At 38.2% G+C, this 27,067-nt stretch overlaps 5 protein-coding genes across 7 annotated transcripts; 4 read left to right on the top strand and 1 right to left on the bottom strand.

Moving 5' to 3' along the window:
• Positions 1–3,544: 3,544 nt before the first annotated feature.
• Positions 3,545–5,354, top strand: LOC121752294. The gene has a single exon (XM_042147285.1). The coding sequence runs from the start codon at positions 4,752–4,754 to the stop codon at positions 5,214–5,216; it is 465 nt and encodes a 154-aa protein (XP_042003219.1). The 5' UTR covers positions 3,545–4,751; the 3' UTR covers positions 5,217–5,354.
• A 272-nt stretch (positions 5,355–5,626) lies between these two features.
• LOC121752293 (elongation factor 1-delta-like) lies at positions 5,627–8,080 on the top strand. Its single transcript, XM_042147284.1, has 8 exons — positions 5,627–5,775; positions 5,875–5,991; positions 6,402–6,518; positions 6,594–6,684; positions 6,922–7,048; positions 7,144–7,257; positions 7,419–7,580; positions 7,853–8,080. Coding segments are annotated over exons 2-8 (699 nt in total). The 5' UTR covers positions 5,627–5,775; positions 5,875–5,905; the 3' UTR covers positions 7,855–8,080.
• Positions 8,081–9,015: 935 nt separating this feature from the next.
• On the top strand, positions 9,016–12,918 carry LOC121752437 (UPF0235 protein At5g63440). Of its 2 annotated transcripts, none has more exons than XM_042147510.1 (7): positions 9,016–9,261; positions 10,235–10,349; positions 10,688–10,841; positions 11,108–11,204; positions 11,988–12,076; positions 12,152–12,220; positions 12,590–12,918. In XM_042147510.1, exons 1-7 carry the CDS (start codon positions 9,147–9,149, stop codon positions 12,647–12,649), a joined length of 699 nt encoding a protein of 232 aa, XP_042003444.1. In that variant the 5' UTR covers positions 9,016–9,146; the 3' UTR covers positions 12,650–12,918. The 2 variants fall into 2 exon arrangements, with proteins under 2 accessions (XP_042003444.1, XP_042003445.1); XM_042147511.1 differs by having other exon boundaries at positions 9,113–9,261; positions 10,249–10,349.
• Positions 12,919–13,734: 816 nt separating this feature from the next.
• Positions 13,735–17,124, top strand: LOC121752436 (SWI/SNF complex component SNF12 homolog). Of its 2 annotated transcripts, none has more exons than XM_042147508.1 (3): positions 13,735–14,150; positions 14,652–16,211; positions 16,739–17,124. In XM_042147508.1, exons 2-3 carry the CDS (start codon positions 14,665–14,667, stop codon positions 16,809–16,811), a joined length of 1,620 nt encoding a protein of 539 aa, XP_042003442.1. In that variant the 5' UTR covers positions 13,735–14,150; positions 14,652–14,664; the 3' UTR covers positions 16,812–17,124. The 2 variants fall into 2 exon arrangements, with proteins under 2 accessions (XP_042003442.1, XP_042003443.1); XM_042147509.1 differs by lacking the exon at positions 13,735–14,150 and adding an exon at positions 14,197–14,520.
• Positions 17,125–20,410: 3,286 nt separating this feature from the next.
• On the bottom strand, positions 20,411–21,919 carry LOC121751253 (cytochrome P450 94B3-like). Its single transcript, XM_042145966.1, has one exon. It carries the CDS (start codon positions 21,894–21,896, stop codon positions 20,463–20,465), a length of 1,434 nt encoding a protein of 477 aa, XP_042001900.1. The 5' UTR covers positions 21,897–21,919; the 3' UTR covers positions 20,411–20,462.
• Between the last annotated feature and the right edge of the window lie 5,148 nt (positions 21,920–27,067).

Genomic DNA, 27,067 nt, shown 5'->3' with positions numbered 1-27,067 from the left:
GTATATTATTTTCATTCGTTATTTTAAACTATTAATTATTTATGAAGTATAACTAATAATATTAAGAGCGATAAATGAAATAAATAATAAAGAAAGAAAGAAAGTAGAGTCAAGTTAAAGAGCATGATACAAATTATAAATAAATTGGAAGAGTATGAAGATAACCTATAAATGTAGTAGTATAACTTATAAATAAATTAGAAAAGATGATAAAAAAAAGCATTACAAAATACCCTTCAATGCAAAAAAGTGAAGAAATGGAAAAATATAAAAAGTATCTCAAATGAATTAAAATATTATTCAAGTACTTTAAATATAATTTATTTTCATGAAATACCTTAAATATGCATTATATATTGTTCAAATATCATTTTTGTAGTTGATTAAGACAAATAAGATGGAAATACGTTAAAAAAATAGGAATATTGATGTTATGAAATTTTTAAAAACTTAATTTTTTCTACTAACTATCAACTTAGACATATAATTTCACAAACTTAAATAGTTGTTGAATTTTTCTCAACGATAACAAAATTCAACTAAATTATAACGAAACGGACAACCATATCTGTTTTTTAGGAAATTTTTAATCACGTCATTATCATTTTTAAGTGATAATCATATCTTAGTACTCCTCATGCTCGCGAATAGGAGTGTCATTTCTTTTCGACACGAGTTTTAAAAAATGTTAAGAAAAGTGGGTAAAAGAAAGTTAGTAGAATATGGACTAAACGTGTATAGTTTTAAAAGATATGTGCGTGGAATGAGTTGGTGGAATGTGAGACTTTTTACTATTTATAGAAACAATGAATCGGGACTCATATTCGCGGACCGGGGGAGTATGATGTAATAACAAATGAAATGTAAGTCGAATTTTATCGCCGGTGGAACAACAACTATTTAAATTCATAATATTATATACAAACTTTCATATTTGGGGGGAAAAATAAATTTTTAGGAAATTTCGTGATATTAGACGCCAATATCCCTAAATAAGTACTCTATTTGTCCACCATTTAAAGAGTCATTTTGTCATTTTGGGTTATCCACGATTTAAAGAACCATTTACTTTATTTCATTTTTTATATGTAGACCTTACATTTCATTAACTTTTTATTTACCTTTCTTTAAAATAGGTCTTGTATTTTATTTACCTTTCTTCATAAAATTAAACAGTTTCTTAAAACTTGTGCCAAGTTAAAATGATTATTTAAATGATGGATGGATGTATCACTAAAAGTGAACTACATAAATGACCCCTGAACTATGCGTTTTGCACGCAAATAGTACCTAAACTTTCAAAATATGATTGACAGTCCCTGAACTAAGGTGTAATCACATTTATGGTACATTTTCACTATTCATCACAATTTTACGCCCAAAATTCCCCCAAGCTATGAAGGACATTTTAAGACTTTCATATCTAGGTACTAGCTTTGATATTTTCTTTATCTCTTTGTAGTACTGAATATGATATTTTTTATAGTCTAAGTACTTAAAATGATACTCCATTATTCACTTCACTTTTTCAATCATTTTATGTCATATCTTCTTTCTCTCTCTTTCTCTACAATTTGTAGAAAGTAAAAACTTAAAATAAAAAAAATAGTAGTATTATGAAATTCTTAAATATAGAATAACATTTTTAATTTTTAAATTTAATTATCAAAATAATTCGTAACTAAATTTAATTTTGATTCTGATTCGATTATTTTTTGCTACATATCATTTTTATAATTAAATTTATAATTACTTTTTATAATTAATATATTTAAGAATTTCATAGTAGTATTTTTATTTTAATTTTTTATTTTCTACAAGTTTTAGAGAAAGAGAGAGAAAGAAGATCCGACATAAAGTGGTTGAAAAAGTGAAGTGAATAGTATTATTTTAGGTACTTAAACTATAAGAAAAAATATCATATTCAGTATTAAAAAGAGATAAAGAAAACATCAAATCCAGTACCTAGATATGAAAGTTAAAAAATGACATTCATGTTTTGGGTGCATATTGGGTGTAAAATTATAATGAATAGTGAAAAAGTACCCTAAATATAATTACGTCTTAGTTTAAAGACTACCCAAGATATTCTTAAAGTTTAAGTACACCATTTAGGTCATTAGGTGTAAAACGCAAGAACCTAGTTCACTCTGTTACTAAACCTAAGAAAAATGAAATGATACTCGCGAGGCTGGACCGTAATTTTGACATTACTGCAGTGGCAAAATAAGATTTTGATAAATCCAAATTCATCAGGGGTAATTTCGGTATTTCAGATAGCGTCATCGCCTTGCCCTTGCAGGACTTGTCTTTGATTTCGACTTCTATAAAAAAAACTGCTCCATTCCAATCGTCTTTGTAACAATTACTCTGATCTCAAAACCCAGATCTACAGAGCGAGGCTACAGATTTAGCACAACAAAAAGGAAAAGAAAGAATTATGGATGCTTTGGATTCTGTTTTCGATCCGCTGAGAGATTTCTCCAAGGACAGCATCCGCCTCGTCAAGCGTTGCCACAAGCCCGATCGGAAAGGTACAACTTTTCCGATAACAGAGTGAAACCGATCGATGTTTGTTACCCTCAATTTTCATTATTTACGGTTGATTTTTTTTTGTTTTTCTATAGAATTCACCAAGGTCGCGACTCGAACGGCGATCGGCTTCGTCGTGATGGGTTTCGTCGGATTTTTCGTCAAGTTGATTTTCATTCCCATCAACAACATTATCGTCGGCGCAGCCTAATTGTGAGGGTTCTAAATTGACTTTCGTTTTCGGAATATTTGATCTGAAATTTATTTATATATTCGGTCTGATGAGCCAAATGATTGTAATTGCGAATGTCTGTATGTGTCTTGAATCAGTGTGGAATTTTTCTGCAATTTCTTGTGATGGATCTATTAGTAAAACCAAATTAGCCGCCTTAGCTTTATTATAATCATTCAAATTGCTGGTGCATGTGCATTTTGATAAAGATGTCATTTGCTATGGTTAGGTTATATGATAAAAAAACAACAATTACTAGTTCGAAATTCCAGTTGATTTTGTGCATAACTTCATAACTTGTTTGGTTTGGTACTACATTCATGTGGGATCCAGTCATTCCAGTTTTACCTCTTTCAATGTTGAATTAAAGAGGCATATAGTTTTCTTGAAATCATGTTAATCTATTGATTGATACTTTCACTTAATTGGATTTCACTATCTTCAGTGCATTACTTGGCATTGATGAACTTGTCACGAAGTTGTAAAATTAAAAATAAAAAATCCCGAGGATCCAAGCATATGCATGTTTATGTTTTTATGCCTCATTTTGCTGGTTTTATAATAGTAGAAGCACTGACGTGATAAGTAAGGCAGTGTGACTGAAATCTCAAGTATTAGATTGAATGCAACTTAGTATAACAATTGCTTGGCTCATAAAGCTTCATAGGTTTGCTTGCTTTCCAAATCATGGATTGTTTTAAGCAATGTGATCATTTTGTTATGTGTGTTTATGATGGGAGGGGACCGACTGTATCTCTGTTTTTTCGTTTTTAATGGCAGACTTCCGGTTGCTACAAGAACATTGCAGCATCCCAAGCATGGCAGTTCATTACTTAGACTCATTTGGCAAATTTTGTAGCACTTTTCTATCTAGTTGCTTACAGTTGTGTTTATTTACTTGGTCCCATATGAACAACCTTGAGTTTTAATTCTTACTACCCTGTCGCATGTTTTCTGTTCTCTGAATTGTTCAATGTTTATCCAGCTTAACCCTTTATTGAAATGCTGATTTAAGTTAACCGGTAACTTTTGATCTATGCATTGGCAATGATGAATGTTTGTCTAGATGATGTTCTTAAATTGTGAGTTGGCCAAGCTATGGAGAGGCTAATGCCTAAGATATTGAGTCTTCCGTGGCGCCACGACTTTTAAATTTAAATTCATTTACCCATGAAAAAAGAAAATTTAGTGTTTCTTAGATGAGCAAAGTGTACAAAATACTCGTATCTCCGCCTAAACATAAATATACAGATGAATCAAAATTACATCATTTCAACTCGTGTAATGTTGATAAAACAGTGAGACTATCCTAACAACGAATATCAAAAGTTATCAATGAAAGCCAAAATTTCAATTTCACCTAAATTCCAGTTTCAAAGTTGCATATAATATTAAGAGAAAATAAAAAAGTCAAATTAAATCTAAATCAAATGCTGAGATATAAAACAAGTCAACAAAGTTTTTTTTTTTTTTTAAACAAGTCAACAAAGTTGAGACTAACTTATCTATTAAATCTTATTAGAAGCAAAGATGAAGACTTCAAATCGTGGAGTACTGCTACTTAGGGAATGTTACAAGTACTAATTTCGAGATATTGATCACACGATATAGTAATTACATAGATGGTGGATCACACGATATTAGAAGCAGGCCATTGTTTTCTGATCTCTCAACACCTCAAGGCTCTATAGACACCACAAAATTATGACTTTACATTAAAAAAGCATGTTATGTCTCCCCATAAGTTTCCTATAAAAAATTCAACTATAAGAAAAGCAATAAAATATTGGTGAAACTCACCACCTGCCAGCCAATCACCAGAGGTCTCAATAATGACCTGTTTGGTAAACAACTATAAACCAAGAGCATCAATTTAGCTCAACCTCCCAAGAACAACCACGATCCACAAACTAGCCTCCCCTTCCCTCCACACTGCTTATTTAAGCACCCCAACAAATCCAACCCTAACACAACCAACCCTAACACAATGGCTACCAAGAAATCACAAGAGGAGCAACGAGCAGGAGCGGAGATCATCCACGGTGCAGAGGAGTGCTACAACCACTCCCTAACACTCTTGCACGACCTCGGGTTCCCCCGGGGCGTGCTGCCCCTCAAGGACCTCGAGGAGTGTGGCCTAGTCCGTGAAACGGGGTATGTGTGGATGAAGCAGAAGGCGCCCTACGAGCATTACTTCGTGGGGTCGAACACCCTCGTGAGGTATGACCGAGAAGTGACTGCCTACATAGAGAAGGGGAAGATGAAGAAGATGAGTGGAGTGAAGAGCAAGCAATTTCTTCTCTGGGTGCCGATTGTTGAGATGAGCATTGAGGAGGCTGCACCTCGTAACATCTATTTCAAGACTCCTATGGGAATCGGGAGATCTTTTCCTATCACAGCCTTCATGGATGAAGATGAGAAGAGCAAGTACTTGGAGCAAGTCAAGGCTTAGAAGGCCACAATTTTCACGATTCATATATCATTATCATCGTGATCAACTATTTTCTTTACTTCTTACGAAGATTTTATGCTACTTTGTATTGGACTTTTGCCTTACTTATTATTTCAATTTCGATTTTGTGTTTGTTAATTGATAATGAGATGCGCTATTTCAAAAATGTCATAAATTCTGAAAGCTTTCTTGCCACAAAAAGAATATTTTTAAGTTATTTACCAATACATTTTGTTAGATGAATTAGGCTGAAATTCTATCCAATCTAATTTGTATTTTTTTTTTTGTCGAAATCGCTAATTCACAATTCCTATAAATTTAATTTTGACAAAGGAAACAATTTAGTACTACTATTAGTACGATTTAATTAGTACTCCTGCTTCGTTCACAAATCAGTAACCTTGTAACGATATATACAAGGGTGCAGATACCGAATACTGATATATTGAAGGGGTCAAAGAGAAATAACCCGATTTTCAGCAGCCACAATCATTTTAAAACCCTAGAAACCCCAGCTGCAACCGTCTCCCTCATTGCCGAATCCTCTCACGCCGCCCAGGTTCCGTAAAAGTGTACTCTCTCTCAGATATCATGAATATGGCACTCGGATATGGTTTTTCTAGTTTGACTCTGGGTTTGTATTTTTATTTGGATGCAGGTCAATCCCAAATCCATATCGTCATCAAGCAATGGCCGTCAGTTTCTCCGACCTTAGTTCGGCCGCTGGCCTGAAGAAGCTCGACGAGTACCTTCTTACTCGCAGTTACATTTCCGGGTTAGTTTTTGCTCAAGCTCAAGCCTTTCAATTTGAGATTATTAGCGATTTATTGATTGCAAATACTACGCTGTTGTTGTTGTTGTTTATTTTACTTTGAGCATTCTAACACTGATCTGGCTATAAGATTCGATCTGAAACTTGATTGCTATGTCATTGTTGATTTAGTATGTAAGCATAATTTATTTTTTGAACCTGGAGCATTCTAACACAGTGATCTGGTTCTAACTTCGATCTGAAACTTGATGGTTATTCATTGTGTGTTTCTAAAACAACAATTATTGGTTTGGGTTATATATATTGATTTCTAGTCCCAATAGCCTCTCAGCTACAGATGTGTTGCAAGCTGAGATTCAGTTTGAAAATGCATGTTGTTGTTGTTGTTTTAAAGTGCTTTTGATCTGTTTCAGGTATCAAGCTTCAAAAGACGATTTGACTGTTTATGCCGCCATCGCCAAGCCTCCATCATCAGACTATGCCAATGTGTCACGGTGGTTCGACCACATCGATGCACTGTTGAGGATTTCGTATGTCTTTTTTCTTAGATTACAGATTTTGCAAATTTGAATTGTTAGATTGTTAATTCTATATTTGTGATGTAGTGGCGTTTCTGGTGAGGGAGCTGGCGTAATTGTTGAGGGATCAGCTCCGGCTAGTGATGCTATTGCAACTCCTCCTGCAACTGACAATAAGGCAAGATATATAGTAGATCAGATTTCTGATTTATACTATTTCAATTTCAATTATAATGATGAAGATTTTCTTAAATTTGACCTTCTTTAGAAGATTGGCTTATTTAGTTACTGGGTATTGGGGATGGTAGTGTCATTGAGTGATATATAGTTATATACGAAATACTATATCTATTATAAACCTGGTTTACAATGTGGATTTGCTTATCTTGAATTTTGGTGTAATGTGTGTATTCAGGCTGTTACTGCTGACGACGATGACGATGATGATGATGTGGATTTGTTTGGTGAGGAGACTGAAGAAGAGAAGAAGGCTTCTGAAGAGCGTGCTGCTGCTGCAAAGGCTGCTGGAAAGAAGAAAGTTGGTTAGTTCCTTGTCTCCACTTCCCAAGGAATTTGATTCTTTTTAAATTTTTAATCAATAAAGCCTTATTAATCTTTGTTGGTTGTTATTCCTCAGTTGGGAAGTCATCGGTTGTGTTGGATATTAAGCCATGGGACGATGAGACTGACATGAAAGTCCTCGAAGAAGAAGTTAGAAAAGTGCAGCAGGAGGGTCTCCTTTGGGGAGCATGTAAGCTCTTTAACTTGGTATAAGTAACTGGTCATAATATGCTTGATAAGACAACATTTTAGAAATAATTTATGTACTTGTGATTTATATCTAAGATTGTTCCTGTTGTGTGTCGCATCACATATTCAAAATTGATTATTGATATAATTTTTTATTTACAGCCAAGCTTGTCCCCGTTGGATATGGAATCAAGAAGCTGCAAATTATGATAACCATTGTGGATGATTTGGTATCCGTTGACAACCTCATTGAGGATTATCTTACCGCAGAGCCTATTAATGAATATGTCCAGAGTGTTGACATTGTGGCCTTCAACAAAATTTGTGAGCATTTTCTATTCTGAAGATGTGCATCATTTTCTCTGTGAATGTTTTTTTCCTAGCCCATATTAAGTTTCATGTTACATGGCGATGTTGCCTATAAGAGCATCCTAATATTGTGTGCTGAGTGCGGTAATTGAAGCATGACAACCAATAGCTTGTGAATAACTATCTAATGTTGCAATTTCCTTGCTTGTTGTCGTCCTATTCTCAACTGTACAGTTGTGAGATTGAATATTTGTACTATATCTAATGGTTAACATTTTCCTTTGCAGAATTTGCGCGGTTCATGATCGATCATATATAGCTGCGCAGGATCACAAGCAATGAAACAAGCCTCTACGCACTATGTTTTATTTGTTTACTTTTGAATGACTGGGACTATGGAATCCTAAATACCTTTTGACGAGATTTTTTGTGTTTGCTTTGGGTTTATAATTTTTACGGTTTTTAGTTTTCAACTTTCCAAATTTTGCATGAAATAGTAGTTACTGCTTTGTTCATTTTGTTTATGCTTTTTTTTGTAGGAGTATTAAAATAAAGGCTTAATTAGACGTTTATGTTCTCTGTTTTCCAAATCTAATTTCTCAACAAAAATCTCGTAATCAATTTCCCAACAAAAATCACGTAATCTAATGTATAACTGTCATGAATGTCGCAGCATTCCTTTTCTAGTTTTCAAATATCGTTTTTTTTTATAAAAAAAAAGGTCACCTAGTTTTAGGCATATTTTTGTATTTTCTCCCCTGGAACGTCCTGGCGTGCCCCGATTGCATTTCTAAACGCTGTGTTGAGTTTCCACTGCGTTTGTCCGTGAGATATAAAAAGAGATTAAATTACTACTATGAAGTTCTATTTTTTTCATTCCTCTTATACGCATACAAATATTGTATTTTAGTGATCTAAAAGGGGATTAAATTACTATATGAAGTTTCTATTTTTTTCAAGCCTCTTATCTGCATACAAATGTTGTATTTTAGTGATCCTTGTGATGTTATTTCAGTATATTTTCCTTTCCTTACTATAATTCCAAATAGAATTGATAGTACATTATTTGTCTCTTTTACCAGAGTCTACTCTCACCGACTAGCAATAGCAATATTGACAAAGAAGTGAGTGTGTTAGTTTATTGATAGTGTGCATTGCATATACGTTTAAGTGACACAACCTCGAGATTTATAGCTCATTTTTTTTAAAAAAATACGGGATCAACTGGAATTAAGTCAAATAGTGATTTATTTAGCAAAGTGCTAGTCAAGCGTTTTAATTATGCCACATCAGATGATATACACATAATGTCACTTTTCCAATATTTTTTTAATTATGTTGACCTATTTATACATGCAATATCAATTTTCGAATCGTTGATGTCAATACATATATTAATTGGAATTGATTGAAAGATAAAATGAAATCATTATTAATATAATCCAATTTTTTAATTCCTCCACTACTGTAGTTGTGAAATTATCAAGAGTGTATGCATCTTGTGTAGTGCAACAATAAATTTGGGATTCCCTGAGATGGAAGTTTGAATTAGATATAGCAATAGTGGGGAGGGAGAGAGAGATGCCGAAGCGAACGACGCATACGTATTCGAGCGAGGACGCTTTGCCGGAGGGCCCCGACTCCGATCTCTTCGTTTACTACTGCAAACCTTGCGGCTCTCATGTCCTCATCACCGGTACTTTACCCCCCTCCTTTTATCTCCCACATTGTTCAACTATAATTGCACCTCACTCCCTTTTGTATTCCATCCATTTATTTATTTTTATTGGGGGCTTTGCTTGAATTTCATGTTTATGTTTTGTATGTGTGTTTCATCAATTCGGTAAACAATTTCCTGGACCTTATTCAACCCTGTTGCACTTGTATACTCGTTAATTTGTGCGCACTGATTATATTAATTAACATTTACATTATTTCTTTGAGTTTGATTTAACTGATCAAGTACAAATGTTGATTTGCTACCCCACCATCACTACTTGCTTCTTTATGTTGCAGAAAATCAAAGCAGCAACATTACAACTTTTATTGGCAGAAGAATTTCATTTGGGATTACTTTCTAACATTGATCTAAATTGTTTCCTTCACATATTCAAAACTCAAGCTATTTCTAGAGTAAGGTCAATGCTCTGAAGAGTAAGATTGCATTTGAGAGAAACAATATATTTTAAATCCCTTATGATTTACAGAGTTGGAAGATGCAAACACTTACAAGATAACATAAATACGTATATTGTAAGCATCATGCCATGTCTAACTAAGTGACTGTCCCTTGCGTTACTGATTTGTAACTAGAGGTTGGGTTAATTGTTCGAACATTGTCCTTCCCTTTTTTCCCCAAAGTTACAAGTTTTGTTTAACATAACAGAAAAACTAAAAATATTCATGCATCTGCACTTAAGTTCCTATCTTTGAGGATTCAGGCCTAACCTGCCAGTCTGTGCTGTCCCCATCTCTGTATATTTGTATTTTGTTTCATGCAAGTGCTGGAGTAATTTTAAACGCCTGGCCTTAGACTAACTTGCTGCTTCATATTTGAGATTCTGATATTTCAGTTTTCTTTTTTAATGTTATAAAACTAACATTTTCTCTTCCTGCTTAATATGAAATGTGATTAAAGTTTGTATCTGTACACTGAAGCATATTTTTAGATACACAATTGCAGAAAATGCCCAAAAGAAAAACAGACAATGCATATGTTTTGGACAGGAAGAAACATCTTGCCAGGCTGAATACTAGCGAAGCAGGAAAGGTCCTCTTAAAGCGGTAATTTTCTGTTCCACAAATATATCTAGTATCATCTGGTGCATGTTCACTGTTTTGTGGCTGATTCTTTCCTACCTTTTGTGGGAAATACTCAACATCAATTTATAACTTTAAAATGATGGAAAATGGATATATTGCGATTTTCCTTGCCTGTTTATAGCTTCATCTACTATAATGTATTGTATACCTTTATAGGTAATGATTGCCTAATCATTTTTCTGTTCGCAATTGAAGATAATCTAGATAGTTAATCATTTTTTCAGCTTTGGTATTTAGTATACTACATATTGATCTGAATTCACAATGTTCTTATTTATGATGGTGCCTTCTTAATCCAGTGGTGAAGGGAAAGTGGAGAGGCAGTATCGAATGAATTGTGTGGGTTGTGAGCTTTTTGTTTGCTATCGTGCAGAAGAAGACCTGGAGTCTGCCTCATACATATATGTAGTTGATGGTGCACTCAGTACAATTGCTGCTGAAACTAATCCACAGGCAAGATTAATTGAATTCTTAAATCCATCATTTTTGCTTAGCCTGTTATAACCAATACTTTAGCCAGTTATGCAAGGATCTCAGATTTTCTGAATTGCTGTTCTGTGACAATTCTTAATCCTTTTTTTTTCCAATTCTCATTCTTTTTTTAACCCGGTGCACACATTTTTATTTTTTCCTGCTAATCCTTGTAGTTCACTCTTTCATCAGATAATTAAGATAATTGTTTTGGTAGGTTATTATTTGATCTTTACTCTATGCTCTAGGATGCTCCTGTTCCACCTTGCATATCACAATTGGAAGGGGGCCTTGTGCAAGTAGCCATAGAAGTGGAAGACCGTGCACAACGTTCTGCAATCACGAGTAAGGCGATGATCAGTTTCATAGTAATGCATTTGACCACATATACGTTGCATCTAGCCTATAAATCTTAAGACTAAATAATTATGTTAATTTTTTGGTTTCGAAATTTTCCATGGTACAGAATACATAAGTTTAGAGCTACGTTTGTCAAAATTTTGTGTATTAATGGACTTTTGACACTAATGGTTAGATGAAGTTTGCATATGAAATACGATTCTGGTATCACTTATTTAAACGTGGAAGATGTAAAAAGTAATCTTTCACCGAAAGAGATGCCACGTTTACATCAATGATGCACTTCTATTGCTAATGATTGTCCATCATTCTCGTTCTTCTATGTCCAATGGCTGCCTGGTTGGACTGCAAGGGTCAGATGCATCACAAATAAATTTGTCATATGTATGTAATCTGAAATGAAAAGAAAGCTACATTCATCATGATGTTTGAACTCTTAACATGGTAAATAGCATTTGATGCTTCTGTTAGATGCTTTAGCTATAGGCACCTTAACGATATTCTGCAAGTTACTACGTATGCAAGTAGTTTTATCTACTGTTAATAGTGAACCACAATACCTTCTAGTAATTCTTAAGGATCAACTTCCTGTAAAGGTACCCAACTGGGTCTTGTAATGTGCAAAAACAGGACTTTTACTATTCCCTGATGGCTGTCTGATAGTTAATGTACCTGTTTCGTAGATGCTTTGCAAATTTTATTTGATATGTGGGAAACTATAGAAAATAATGCATTCAATGCTTATAATGCTGCTCCTTATTTTTTCAGGAGTGAATGCTGATGACGTTCGAGTGACTGTAGCTGCAGTTGCTGCTCGAGGAGAAGCTAACAATGAGCTTTTGGAATTCATGGGGAAGGTACACGAATAATCTTTTCCTAGTATAGCTTCATATAGCTTGAGATTGAGACTGATCCAGTAAGTTTCGAGGCAGGTTTTGGGTCTAAAATTAAGCCAGATGACACTTCAACGAGGGTGGAATAACAAATCAAAGCTCCTGGTGGTACGTTGGATACTAGCACATTTGATTTTCCAAGGGTTTTTATATCTTTAACAGTGGTCTTGTGTCAATAAATATCAATTCTTTGGCGGTATTAGTTTCTCTATGCAAGGCAAGGATATTTTGTAGATTTTGAGAAACTGCTGGAGGTTAATATTGTGAATATCGAAAGAAAGGATGACCAATAATGCAAGAAATGTCTGCTTCAGTTTGGTAAAAGTAGAACTAGCTTAAGTAGAAGCCCCAAGTAAAAAGAAATAGATGGATAAAGAAGAGAGTGGAGCTATGAATATTGATGCTCTCTGCTTTAAGTTTGAACACTGTCTGCCTTTTGCATTTTTCTGTACAATGACTGTACAATGTCTGAACCAGGTGGAAGATTTGACAGCCAGGCAGGTCTACGAGAAGCTTCTCGAAGCTGCACAACCATGATACTTCTCGACCATTTGCAAAACGTTGACTCATTGGTGTCACCTGACTCAATAGCTTGCCGACTTGCTGCAAGTTTTAGTACAGTTCTTGAACTGTTGATGTTTCCCCTCTTTTTTCTCACTGTAAGAGGCTCTTGTGTGTGTAATTCCCCCCTCCTCTTTCTGTTTTGCTAAGAATGATCTGTTTCAAACCCAAGAATTTTGCCCATGGAATTCTCAGCTCTCAAATTCAGTAGGAGTATTAATAATAAGTTTCATTTTGATCATAAATATAGGAATATTTTACAATTTTAGTCTAAAACATTATACATTATGTTTGTTAGCTTCTTGTCCTAAATATTATGAGTTGTCCATTTTTGTTGCCATTATTTGCGAGTGTCGCTTCTCCTCACAATTTACGACAATAATATGAAACCCTTAAAACATCATTAATTTTAATTTATTTTATGAGAAAATTGAAATAAATTTGAAATTTCAAAATTAGGTTTTTAAAAGTGAAACCTTATACCTTTAATCTTGTCGTCACTACCGTCGATACCTTTGACCATCACCTTCATCTTGGTCAGTTGCTGACATTCATTCATGATTGGAGGTTTTCTGTCACTTGTCGCCATGGCCAATTATGAGAAGTAACCTTATCGAATGTTTGGAGGTGTTAGTTTCGCCTTGAAAATTCGGCGTTGAGTGTATCATGGGAGAAATTTGGAAGATTGAATGGGGACTTTCAAACGCCTAATGCTTCACCAATCTTTACCATCAATATCAATCAAAATTTGGGTTGTAATCATCGCCACACATATCGCGAATGAAATTATATCATCAATTTTTCAGATGAAAAATAATAAATTTATAATGTTTACGATACAAATCTAGCTATTAGCAAACATAATTTTCTAGACCAAAATCATAAAATGTTATGTGGTAATGTTCATTTATTTAGGAGCAAAAATAATCTTTAATCTTATCATATTTTGAACTAAAACCCCTCCTATTTATGGGCAAAGCCCAACAAAACGAAAGCAAACCAAAAAATAAAATCACATCACAAATCCAATCAGCTATTGGGCCTTACTAAATAATGCAGGTCTATCTTTTAAAACTAAAGAGAAATTTCAGTGCGTCGTCGTCGTCGTCGTCGTCTTCTTCACCGTTATTCAAATCCATTCTACTCACTGAAACAGAAAATAGAAATTTCAGGACACGAATTTCTGTTAGCTCATCAATCTGCGCATCATCTCTATTGATTTCATTTTCTCTTTCAAATCTACGGTTATCGAAACACAATTGCCCTAATGTTCGTATGTAGCCTTCCAACATTTTTTCTGCTGCACAATTCCCACTGTTAGTTTCTAATCTCATTGTCTTTACTAAAAATCCCTCGATTGCTCCAGCTATTTTCGTGATTTATCCCTGAATTCACCCACACTAGACACAAATCTCAGAGAAAATAGCACACTCGGGGACCGGAGCTGCGCACATGCTGTACATTCTAAAGGTTTAAGGTAAATATGCTAATATGAGTTGTAATCAATTGATAGGGTTCATACATAATTTCGGTGTTGATAGAATAAATACTCCTATATTTTTGTCATGTTCGCGTATCGTAATTGAATCCACGAACGCATCTACTTAAAGAAAGCGCAAATAAGGGTTTTCTATTTCTTCTTCTGGATTTTGCTTTGTCATTGCTGGTTTCTTTTTGCAGCATTTGAGATAATCTGTGAAGCATGTTGCGGTCACCTTCATGGTTTGTGATAAACTTATTGAAATTTAAATGATGGCGAAAATGAAAGAAACTGCTGTGTAATAGTGTTTTCATACAGCAAGATAACAGATGACTTGATGTTTATTGGTAGTTGAGATTTTTTTAAGGTATTGTAGACACTCTTTTCTGAGAGAGTAACTGTGTTTAGATGTTTTTTTTATGTTTGTCTTAGTTTTCCACAACGGATGCAAAACAGTAGTCTCTTGGATTGATGTTGCTTTGTATTTCCATGTTGTAGGCTTGAAAGTACAATGAACCAGCATAATCCAAGCAGCAATAACAATCTGATTAGAGGAAATATAAGTTTTGCAAATGCAGGGGGGGTTCAAATGCAAGTGCAAAGGCCAATGCAAACATCCATGAACAATAACCAACAACAGATAACCCATCAGCCTCATGTGCAACATGCGGGAAGGCCCTATTTCGCAGGACATTTCCAACTATCTGAAGGTCAACCTCAGACATTTGTCCAAGCCCAGCCTGGGCAAGTTCAAGCTCCTACGCAAATCTTGGCCTCGCCCCAGGGAAATGCTAACATTAGCATCTCATCCCCTCCCGTGTCCACACCGGGTTCTGGTGCAGCTGGAACGGGCAAGCGCCTACATAAGCCTCCTTCTCGGCCTTCTGGGGGATCCTCTGGCCAGGGCACTGCTTCTCCTATGAAAACTATGGAATTGGCCCCTGCTGTGCGTAGAGGGAAGCGGAAGCTTCCTGATAAAGTAATTCCAGAAAAAATTGCAGCTATAATTCCAGAATGTGCTCTTTACAGTCAATTGCTTGAATTTGAGGCTCGTGTGGATGCTGCACTTGCAAGAAAGAAGATTGACATCATGGAATCTTTGAAAAACCCTGTCCGGCTTCAAAAGGTTCTTAGGATATATGTCTTCAATACTTTTACTAACCAAACAGATATAAGTATAGATAAGGAAAATTCTGAGCCGCCTTCATGGTCCCTTAGGCTAATTGGACGAATTTTAGAGGATGGCAAGGATCCTATTGCAGAAGGACAGATGGAGAAACCAAAATGTTCATATCCAAAGTTATCATCATTCTTCAAGAAAATCACGATATACTTGGATCAGAATCTATATCCTGAAAATCACGTGATCTTATGGGAGAGTTCTCGATCACCAGCGCTCTGTGAAGGTTTTGAGGTGAAGAGAAAAGGCGACAAGGAGTTCACAGCAATTATTAGATTGGAGATGAATTATGAGCCTGAAAAATTTAAATTGTCTTCAGCATTGCAGGAAGTTCTTGGGATTGACGTGGAAACACGTCCCAGAATAATGGCAGCACTTTGGCATTATGTAAAGATGAAAAAGTTGCAAATTCCTGGTGAAGCTTCCTTCTTCATGTGTGATCCACCACTAAGGAAGGTTTTTGGTGAAGATAAATTGAAATTCTCCATGGTTCCTCAGAAGATTACTCCACACCTCACTCCACCTGGGCCCATACATTTGGAACATAGGGTGAAGCTTTCTGGGGATGGTCCATCTGGAAATACTTGTTATGATGTACTGGTTGACGTTCCATTGTCACTAGAGGGTAAAAAGGATTTTTTGACTAGTTTAGAGCAAAACAAATCAATCGATTCCTGTGATGAATCTATTTCTTCTGCTTTGAAGAAGATACACGAGCATTGTCGCCGGCGTGCTTTCTTTCTTGGATTTAGTCAGTCGCCTGCAGAGTTCATTAATACCTTAATAACTTCTCAAGCCAGGGATTTAAAAGTTGCTTCTGCTGATGCTGGTCGTGATCTGGAGAAAGAGCGTCGGGCAGAATTCTATGATCAACCATGGTAAATTTTTCACCCTCTCCATTTAATTCCAAATCTTGAGTTGCGAATCTTTTAATTTATCCTTTAATAAACACAAGAGTTATCACGTTCCCTGTAATCTGCAGTTAGAAGTCACCATGCTATTTTATTAATGTACTTTTGCTTATGTTTTGTGGTTGATTTTCAATTTTGTTCTTCTGTACATCTTTGTGCTGTCTCTCTGAAAATGGACTTTTGTTTCCGGTGAAGCAGATATTATTGTTACAGCAGTATCTAGTTTTCATGATTTATTAGCTGTATGTTCTATTGTCTGCTTATACGAATAACGATTGCTGTTATGATTTTGGTCTTGGCGCATTCCTCTAATGTTACTGCTACTTTCTATCCTGTGCGTTTTATAAATGCTATTTTTATTTAAAATTTAGTTGAATTTTAGTTGTCCACAATGCTTATCTCAATATGCTTATCTCTGTATGTTGCCTCTAATTGCGTATTCTATATCCAATGCTGTCGGTTCGACTTCCTCAACACCATGATTGATGTTGTAGGACTGAGGATGCTGTTATCCGGTACTTAAATCGGAAGCCTGCAGTTGGAAGTGAAGCAGCTGGAAACAAGTAGTAGTTGTAACCGGTGAGCTTTTTGTGCAGCCGACTCCATTTAACTCGGACATCATTGAGATTTTACAACGACGGAACACAAAACTTGTGAGTTATCATCATTTCATAGGTTTAGATTGTTGTGATTTTGTGTTTGTAGCATTACTATGCTAGGAAGGGCACTTATGCACATATATGCTCAATTAGGAAATTTGTATCCCTCTGTGTAGGCCTCTCTCTTTTATTTCTCTCTTATGTTTTTTAATTACCATTCTAGACATACAATTGCTACTTCTGCTGCAGTTCTATTTCAGATATAATTCTTTTGTTTCCAATTTATACTCTGACATGTTTCAAGAATCGTTGAATTACTACTTAATACTCCATTTTGTCGGAATTAATGCGTGGGGAATTTTATAGAATACACTAATCATTTTGAATATTTTTTATTTTATTGTATAATAGTAAAATTTAACTTGTTATCTTTCTTCCTCTCTAATATTATATAGGTCTATTTTATACAAACAAATGCGTAAAATGCAATATTTTATACGAAACTTATAAATTTATACAATTTGAATGATTGCACATCATAAATTTAGCTACAAATATAAAATTATTGTTATATGATGGAGTACTCGTATAATCATAAAAATATTAATAATTTAATTCGGCAATAGTTTGAAAAATGGCAAGAATTGAAGAAAACTATAATCAAGGCCTTTGTCTTCATGACATCTTAGGCCTTTCATCTATTTTACGAGGTATCTTGAGGGCAAGACTTTTCATCTGCTCTCTTCATCCCATAATAAGAGTCTTCTCATAATACGAGTCTTGTTTTGCCATTTCAGTTTATCCTACAATAAGTCATATTTTACTTTTATCATAAATGGTAAGAAGGCCTCACATTCCACCAACTTATTTCACTCACATTTTATTATAAAACTAATACTATATAAGTGAAATTCATATTCCACCAACTTATTCAAACTCACTTTTCTTTACATTTCTTAAATTCCGTGTCATAACTGAATAAAACTCCTATTTTGGGATGGAGTGAGTATTTCCTCTCAAGTTTGATCTTTCTATATCTTTGCATCATCTATTAAGTTCTAAAGGGATAAATTAGATGTGTTTAGTGTGTAGCTAAATTAAATTACTTGTAAAAAAAATCTAAAAAAAAATCCAAAAAGTACAAAAGCCCTTTATATGAAGCTTAAAAGTGAAAGTAATAAAATATAGGTACTAAATTGGAAGTAATACTAAATCTGTAGTTTTTTCTATCTAATTAATATACATTCCGTTGTCCGTTGACAAATTTAAAACAATGATATATGTAATACTACTACAATAATGTTAATTTAATTTCGAATCTTGTGGCTAAAATAGATTTTATTTCGAATCTTGTGGCTAAAATAGATTTTATTATTTCTACACAAGTGGCCAGACTCCAACAGTCGAGCGAGCATGAAAATCTATATTGACTTGTAGAGATATAAAATACTTCCATAGTTGAGTCATTTTTCTATTTTTAAAAGTTTCCTCATAGTTGAGTTATTTCAATATATAATAACTTTTTTCTTTTTTTTTTTACTTTATTCTCTGTTACTTTATTCACTTTTTACTTTATTCTCTCTATTTCCCCCCTTTTTATTTATTTATTTATTTAACACACTCAACATCTATTTCTTAAACTTAGTGCCGAAAAGTTTTGCATCAACTGTAAGGGAATGGAGAGAGTGGTACCGATGTATAAAAATAAACCCGGGAATAATAAGAGTATAGTTTAAATATTTTGGTGGAAAGTAGTACACATAATACCCGAGCCGAATCAGACTGAATAAGTAGTACACTTATTTCCTTTCTGGGCGTCCCAAGTTATTTGCACTCTTTCCATTTTTAGTAAAAATTATCACCTACAGCCGCAATTGTTGACTTTGCTATACACTCATTCCTTAATCTCCGTACCGAAAATGAAATGTGCGAGTAATTCGGGACGGAGGGAGTATAATTTATATGTTTTGGTGGAAAGTAGTACACATAATAGCCGAGCCGAATGAAGTAAGTACAAGTACGATAATACTATTAAAATACAAAATGAAGAAATCTCAACACCTTGCAAATGTTGCTCTGCTGTTGTGGACACACGTTCCTCACATCCCCGACACGTATTCACTTCTCATTTCGGACTTCAACATCGGTACGTACGGCTGTACAACAATTTTGGCACGTGCGTCCCAACCCCTCTAATAATAATAACAACTATTTTTACTACGTACCATATGATAATTAAGTAGTACTTACATTGTTTATTAAATAAATGACATCATCCATTTACTAAGTCTCTTTCTCTCACACTATAAATATACAAATTACAAGCCGACTCTCTTTTACTTATTCAACAACGAAGTGAATATGTACACCTGTTTTGTTATAAACCAATTAATTACCCACACAAAAATACATTAGAATTATCTGATACATGCAATTGGATCCTCTAAAAGGAAATAATTGTTTCCCCGAAAAACAAGTGTACAACATATTGGCATTTTGGGTTTTGGCAAAAAAGGGATCACTAAACAAACCAAATTTAAGTTAAGCTCAGCGCGTGATTGGATTAAATCAACTCTATATTTTTCAAAGAATATTAGACACATACTTATATTATTGTGAATAATATAAATCTAATTTTGACAGAACATAATTAAAATTTATTGCTTTTAATCCAATCACGAAATTAAAGTAGACAATTCTCAAGTTAATATACGAGAAAACAATTTGCAAATTTGGATCCACTTTTATTGTAGTAAGTGAACAACTAAAACATACTCCTTACTTATTAATCGTTAGGATAGTCAACTGTAATATAAGTTTGATATTATAACTTTTACTGATTTATTTTTGGGATACTTTAAAAAACCTTAAACTAATTAAGATTGAACGTGAATTATATATACACCTTCCAACTTTCCTACAACACTCAATGTGGGATGCGTTTGTAATCCAACAAACATCTCCTCAAACCAAGACCACATCGTGAACAAACATACGCACTCAACACATCGAGACATTATAGGCCGACTCGAACTAGAGTCATCCTGGGCCCACTGGATCATGGGTCATACAAGACCGACCCTTTGGTCATATTGGGCCGACCCACGCCACCTGGGCTCTAATACCACTTGTTAAGATTATCGACTACAAATTAATTTGATATTGTCTATATTGGATGAAGTCGGCATGAGTTTATTTTTATGTCACTCTAAAAGACCTCAAACCAATTAAGATTAGACACAAATTATATAGACCTTTAAACTTCCGTCCAACACCCACCCGATATATTTTGAAAAAAATCGACTGAACTGAAATCCCAACACTCATCGTCACCAATTCTACACGTGCCTCAAAGTTTTACCAAACTAATGACACGTATTGAAATTGACATTCTCACCGCAAACCAGTACAAATTCAATTATCAGGTAAGTAATCACAAAGATTATAAACATAAACCACCAAATGTTAAACACTTGCATAGTATTTAATATTCATAACACAATAGCTAACAAAATAGTAGTACTAACAATTGCAAGTTTGCAACTTTAACTCACCCTATATCACCATTCCTTGATTCAAGGTTCCTAGACAATAACCAAAACTAGCAACTTCTCACTAACTACACCACATTCCCTCTCCGGCGAACCCTAACACTGAACCCACCGGCCATGTAAGCCGTGAGCTGGGGAACATAAACCGGCCGCTCATCCCGAACCGGAACCAGCTCGAAGCGGCGGAGAACCGACGCCACCACATATTTCATCTGAATAAATGCCATTTCCTTCCCAAGGCATACCCTCGGACCTGCCTGGAAAACCGGAAACTTATACGGGCTGACCATCCTAACCGCCCCGGTCTCGTCGAGCCACCGGTCCGGTCTGAACTCGAGCCGGTCCTTCCCCCACAGCGCCTCCATCCGCCCCATCCCGTACGGGAAATAGGTGACCCGGTTCCCCCGGAAAACCGGCGTCCCGTCCGGCAAAACGTCGTCGTTTGCCGCATGCTTGGAGTCCCACACCACCGGCGGGTAGAGCCTCATGGTCTCACACAAACAAGCCTTTATGAAATTCATCTCTTTCAAATCATTATATCCTAGATCACTACCAATTTTGATCTCCTCCGCTGCCCTCTGCTCGATGTCGCGGTGGTTCGTCAGCAGCCAGAAAAGCCACGTCAGCGCCGCGGAGGTGGTGTCCCTCCCCGCCATGAGAAAGCTTATCACCATATCCCTCACCATCTCGCTCTCCATCCCCGCCCCCAAAAACCTCGATAAAAGATCACCGCCGCTCTCGTCCTCCATCATCTCCTTCTTGCGCAGTATTATCTCATCAACGCTGCCGCGGACGACCTTCACAGCATCCTTGAGATCCTTCTCCGGCCCCAAATTCAGCGCCCGCTTGAGCTTCCACACCGCGAAAACCGGCGCAGCGCCTCTCATAGCGGAGATCTCCGACGCCGAATCAAACGCGGCCGAGAGGGGCAGCACAGGGCGAGACATGTCGAGGCAGGAAGGATCCATCCCGAGAGAGACCTGACAGATAGTGTCAAAAGCGAAGCGGCGCAACACCTCCTGCATGTCCAAAACGGAATTGGTCTCAGCAGCATTTTCGAGGATGGGGATGAGCCTCCCGGAGACCTCATCGGCGAGGACCTGGACCGTGAAATCGCGGAGAGAATTGGTGCTGAACTCATGGCTGGCGAGCTTGCGCTGAAGGGACCACAGGTGGCCGTCGACGTTGAAAATCCCGAGGCCGAGGAAGTCGCCGAGCAGTTCGGTGAAGGGCTTGCCCTTTGGGAAGTTGGAGAAGTTGCTCTTCAGCATGTATTCAACGTTGTCGGGATTCGCGGTGATGATCGTCCGCGGCGCGCCAAGGCGGTGGACCACGATGGTCTGATTCTCCGACTCCGAGAGAAGCTCGGTGTACCAGGTCAGCAAGCGGTGCCGGTTTTGGTAGAAGGAGATGAGGCAGCCGAGGCTAGGGGGGGTGAGTTTCTTGGAGAGGAGGAGGAGGAGAAACCCTAGGGCGGGGAAGAGGAGAAGAGAGAGAGACATGATGACTTTAGAGTGAGTGAGTGAAATGCTATGTTGGACTGGTGGTGAATAAATGTGTTTATGTATGTATATTTATATATATATATATAGAGAGAGAGAGAGGGAGAGAGTTTGGAGACAGTTCTAACGCCTTGCCAGAGTTGTAATAATAAGTCATATGTTTCTCATGGGAAAATGAGAATGTGGGCGGGGGTTTAAATGTCATTTCCCCCATTGTGTTATGATATTTGCGGCGCCGAACGGCTTTGCCTGACTCGGAAACAGTATGTATATAGCTGCTACCCTTTCTTTTCTACTTACAAAACTACTCCTACTTATTACAACCCACCACTTCAATTCAAAACGAATTTCATTAGTATAATTTTTTTACAATATATTAGCAACTTTCGTAACTATCAATTCATTTTAGTATTATCCCTTTCATTCGTATTAATTAAGAATAAATAAAGATCATTATGTTAGTGATGGTTGGGCGAATTTTTGATGGTAGTGAATGCGGGTAAAAAATATAGATCACGACACAGGGAATTACGTGGTTCGATTTACTGAGGTAAATCTACGTCCACGGGAAGAAAGGAGGGCAAGATTGTATTGCTTGATCTGGTTTTCAGCTTACAAATACAGACTTGCTATATGATATTTGATGTCTAGAGCGCTCTCTCCCCTCTAGTCTATCTGATCTAAGTTCTATTTATACATTGAACTAAGATCGTGGCTTGCATCACCACTAACTAGGTCGTGGCTTACATCACCACTAACTAGGTCGTGGCTTACATCACCACTAACTAGGTCGTGACTTACATCACCACTAAGTAGGTCGTGGCTTACATCATCAGTAATTAGGTCGTGGATGTCGTGGAGGTCATGAGATCCTGCATGGGTCCACTATCTCTTTGTTTGGTCCGCTATCCTGCATGAGATCCTGCATGAGTTGACACCACTATCTCCCAGTTCGGTCGAATAATGAGACCGAACTGCTGAACTATTGCCGAGCAGCTTTTGCCAATCTGAGAGTAGAGCTTGATTGGTCGGCTTTTACCGAGCTGTAGGCTGGGGCCGAACTCTTTGGTAATGCCGAACTGATACTCTTCCTTGGGGACCGAACTGCTGAGCTATTGCCGAGCAGCTTTTGCCAATCTGAGAGTAGAGCTTGATTGGTCGGCTTTTACCGAGCTGTAGGCTGGGGCCGAACTCTTTGGTAATGCCGAACTGATACTCTTCCTTGGGGACCGAACTGCTGAGCTATTGCCGAGCAGCTTTTGCCAATCTGAGAGTAGAGCTTGATTGGTCGGCTTTTACCGAGCTGTAGGCTGGGGCCGAACTCTTTGGTAATGCCGAACTGATACTCTTCCTTGGGCTTTGGGCTGATGGGCCGTCACTGCTATTGGGCTTGTTTAGTACGTACCCCATCACTACCCCCCCGAAAAGCGAAGTGAATCACTTCGGCGAAGCGAGTCACTTCGGCATTCTGGATAAAGGTACGGGGAAGGCTGACGTCAGGGGACGTGCCTTGCGCGTGACTGCATTAAATGCGACAGTAAAATCCGGCCGTTGAATCCTGAAAAGGTGGGATTCGAAACGGTGCGATGATTTTGAAATCTTCTCCGAATCTGATAAATACGTCCTTTCTTCATCATTTGAACACTTTTGCTATTGCTTCTTCTGCATTCTCTCTCTTTCGCGTAAAAATTTCCTTCCGCTTTCAAGAATTTCTTCAGAATTTCTTCAGACTTTCAAAGAGTAAGAACTATGTCTTCTTCTTCTTCTTCTGAGTCAGGTAGCGGTAGGAAAGGGGATAAGGGGTCTTCTAGCCGGAAAGAATCCGGGGAGAAGACCGTAGAGTATTTTCACAGCATCTTGAGTAAGGATACTGTGATATCCCTACACGAAAAATATTTTTTTCCTGGGGGGAAGGTTGCGATTCCCGACGACCTTCATAGGGCTGACTCGCCGCCGGAGGGTTACGCCACCGTTTATGAAGCCGGCTTGGAATGCGGGCTTCGTTTCCCTCTTCCCCCTGCCTTTGTAGAGTTGCTTGATTTTTTTCAACTCCCTTTAGGTCAGGTGACTCCGAACTCTTGGAGGCACTTATCGGCCTTTGCTGCCGAACTGCGTAGGTTAGATAAGGATCTGTCTCTGAGGGCAATCCTTAATTTCTTCCAGTTTAAGAGAAAAGGATCTTGGTTTTACTTGATCCCTTTACAGCCTTTTAGGGCCTTCTGCAAAACCAAGTGGCCAAAGTGGCAACATCGCTTCTTTTTTTATAATAGGACAGCGGCTCCGGGCTTTCCCTGGAGAGTGCCGAAGTCCGTGATTCCTCATCCTCGGTTAGAACCGTTGGACGAGCTCGAGGGCGAGCTCAATAAGATTCCTATGATTAGGAAGCAGTACCTGGAGTCTGAGCTCGTCAAGGGCGACTTCGTGTTCGACTCCTCGTCTTCGGACGAAGAGGCTGAGGGTGAGGATTTCTTTTTTATGCATTACTGCCTTGACGACGAAAACTAACCTTGTTTTCTTGCTTTTTGGCAGTGAACTTGCTAAACAAGCTCGGTCGCAAATCCTCCGAATCTAAGGAATCGGAGAGGCCGAAAACCAGCAGCTCGGCGTCTGATGCCGAGAAGAATCCGAAGAGGCAAAAGACCTCTTCGGATCCAAAGAAGCCGGAGTCGACTTCGGCAAGGGGGAAGGGGAGGATTCAGAAACCCCCAAGAGCGCCAGAGAAAGACGTGGTCTTGGCGCCTCCTTCGGAACATATCTGTGAGCCCTTTTTATGGCCCACGGACTTCGCCGAGGTGAATTCTCTTCTTGATTTTCTGGCCTTGCTTTTTTCCTGTATTTTTTGTGGCCCCTCGGTTGACTTTTTCCTTTTTCCATTTTCAGAGGAACGATATGCTCTCCAAGCTCGTCGCCGTTGAACTCTCCAAAGCGTCCAACGATTATGCTGAGATGCAGAGGAAGTTGGCGGCTGCTCGTCACCAGGCCGAACAGGCTAAGGCAGACTTTGAGAAGGCCAGAGCTGCTAGGATCTCGGCCCAGGATGAAGCCCAGTTTGCCAAAAACCAGCTCGTCATCCAGCGAGAGCAGACGAAACGGAGGGATGCTGCCGCCGTGGTTGCCCAAGGGGAGGTTCTCCGTGCTTTCGCGGAGAAACTCTTTCTGAGCAATCAATTTTCGGCCTTTGTCGGTGATCTGCTGAAACTGATGACCGATAATGCCGAGCAGGGGCCCGAAGTCGTCCTGCCGCTGTACGGCCGAGAGATAGCAGCTCGTCTCCAGAGTCTGCCGCTCCTTGAGGAGCTTGCTTCGTCCTCGGTCCTGCTTTCTGCTGACCGAGTTCGTAGTTGCCGAGCTGACCGGGACGAGAATATGGAGGCTATCTTTGCCTCCTTAGGGCCAGTTTCACCCGCTCCAATTTTCCACGGAGAGGGTGAGACCTAGCAGCTTGATCAGCAGACCGGAGACAGGCAGGCCGAGCAAGAGGTGCTGCTGATCGGTGATGGGGGCACCGAGCAGGCTGGGGGGAGCAGGGAGGCCGAGGCTGAAGCTGAGGCAGACAAGGAGAAGGAAGCTGAACCTCACCGAGGAGCCGGAGACGAAGCTGGCGGAGTATGATTTCGTCTCCCTTCTCTTAGTTTAGTTTCTTCCTTGTTGTAAAATGGCATTGAAGCCCTCCTTGTGTAAAAATTTTTTTCTTATGAATGAAAAAATTCTTCTTTCTACACTTGTGTCTTCGTATAGCTTTTCGTACTCTCTTTTACTCCTGTTGTGGTTTACTACCTGCTCAGTAAACTGAAATGCCGAACTGACATAGCTGCTTTGTATTCTTAACTCTTAAGGAGCTGGAGGTACTTCACTGGAAGCGGCTGTACTCTTCCGCTTTAGACGAAGCTGAGAAAAAAGCCATAGCTGACCAGATGAAGAATGACGAACTCTTGGCTTGTTTAGTGAAGCTGGAGGCCGACAATAAGGACTTAGAGTCCGAAAAGAAAGATCTGGAGGCCGAGCTGAATACTGCCGTCGCTGAGAGGACTGCGTATGAGGATTTCATCAGCAGGCGCGGGGGAATGACCATCTCTGAAGTTCAGGAACGAGTTGACGAACTGTGGGAGGAATATCATGTACTCCGGAGGAACAATGCGCTGGAGAGCTCGGCTTGCCAACAAGTCGTGAAATCATTGCGGCGCTGGGCTTCTCGGTACGACATCATTCTTTCCCGGCGTCCCTCAATCGAGAGATTCCTTAGGCATTTCCCGCCAACAGATGGTCGCACTCCAGCTCGAACCTCTGATTCACTTGCTCAAAACCCTACTCCAAGTCAGCAACGAACTCAGGAACAACCGGAGACGTCAAGACGAGGACGGACTGAAGTTCGCAGAGGAGCGGTGACTATGAGTGAGTAAGATCGGCAAATGATTCGTGAAGAGACTCTTCGCCGCCGAGGTGCTAGAGCTTCCCGGGCTCAGGGAAGAGGCGGTAGGTCGATTAGAGCATCTCGTCGACCTGCTTATTCTTCAGCTGCCCGGAATGACCGAGCTCGGCTTCACGAGGATTTTGTGAATAGATGGCTCAACTTTAGCAACCAGGGACAGTAGAATAGTCCTTTGTAATGACGTAACGCCTTCTCGTAGGGCAGCAGAATTATATGCCGAACAAGATTTAATAAATGAAATTTTCATTTCGCTTCTATCACTGCGTATTTACAGCTCAGCGAAAAAATTTCATCGTGCTCGTCCTCGGTCTTATGAAGTAAACTTCTTTGACCGGACTCGTCCTCGGTCTTATGAAGTAAGCTTCTTTGACCGGACTCGTCTTTGGTCTTATGAAGTAAACTTCTTTGACCGGACTTGGTCCTCGGTCTTATGAAATAAACTTCTTTGACCGGACTCGTCTTTGGTCTTATGAAGTAAACTTCTTTGACCGGACTCGTCTTTGGTCTTATGAAGTAAATTTCTTTGACCGGACTTGGTCCTCGGTCTTATGAAATAAACTTCTTTGACCGGACTCGTCTTTGGTCTTATGAAGTAAACTTCTTTGACCGGACTCGTCTTTGGTCTTATGAAGTAAATTTCTTTGACCGGACTTGGTCCTCGGTCTTATGAAATAAACTTCTTTGACCGGACTCGTCTTTGGTCTTATGAAGTAAACTTCTTTGACCGGACTCGTCTTTGGTC

The sequence above is a fragment of the Salvia splendens genome, chromosome 10 (assembly GCF_004379255.2).
Source record: "Salvia splendens isolate huo1 chromosome 10, SspV2, whole genome shotgun sequence".
In the NCBI taxonomy this organism is placed as follows: domain Eukaryota; kingdom Viridiplantae; phylum Streptophyta; class Magnoliopsida; order Lamiales; family Lamiaceae; genus Salvia; species Salvia splendens.
Note: the sequence above shows the minus strand (reverse complement) of the source record. Positions and strands in the feature narration are given on the sequence as shown.

Excerpts from the sequence above, each read along its gene's own strand:
- LOC121752294 (XM_042147285.1), top strand. The coding sequence starts at position 4,752 with ATGGCTACCAAGAAATCACAAGAGGAGCAACGAGCAGGAGCGGAGATC.
- LOC121752437 (XM_042147510.1), top strand. The coding sequence starts at position 9,147 with ATGCCGAAGCGAACGACGCATACGTATTCGAGCGAGGACGCTTTGCCG. Across the intron at positions 10,842-11,107 it reads CTGCTGAAACTAATCCACAG|GATGCTCCTGTTCCACCTTG; the intron begins GCAAGATTAATT and ends TCTATGCTCTAG. Across the intron at positions 11,205-11,987 it reads ACAACGTTCTGCAATCACGA|GAGTGAATGCTGATGACGTT; the intron begins GTAAGGCGATGA and ends TTATTTTTTCAG.
- LOC121752293 (XM_042147284.1), top strand. The coding sequence starts at position 5,906 with ATGGCCGTCAGTTTCTCCGACCTTAGTTCGGCCGCTGGCCTGAAGAAG. Across the intron at positions 7,049-7,143 it reads TGCTGGAAAGAAGAAAGTTG|TTGGGAAGTCATCGGTTGTG; the intron begins GTTAGTTCCTTG and ends GTTATTCCTCAG. Across the intron at positions 7,258-7,418 it reads GGGTCTCCTTTGGGGAGCAT|CCAAGCTTGTCCCCGTTGGA; the intron begins GTAAGCTCTTTA and ends TTTTATTTACAG.
- LOC121752436 (XM_042147508.1), top strand. The coding sequence starts at position 14,665 with ATGAACCAGCATAATCCAAGCAGCAATAACAATCTGATTAGAGGAAAT. Across the intron at positions 16,212-16,738 it reads GAATTCTATGATCAACCATG|GACTGAGGATGCTGTTATCC; the intron begins GTAAATTTTTCA and ends TTGATGTTGTAG.
- LOC121751253 (XM_042145966.1), bottom strand. The coding sequence starts at position 21,896 with ATGTCTCTCTCTCTTCTCCTCTTCCCCGCCCTAGGGTTTCTCCTCCTC.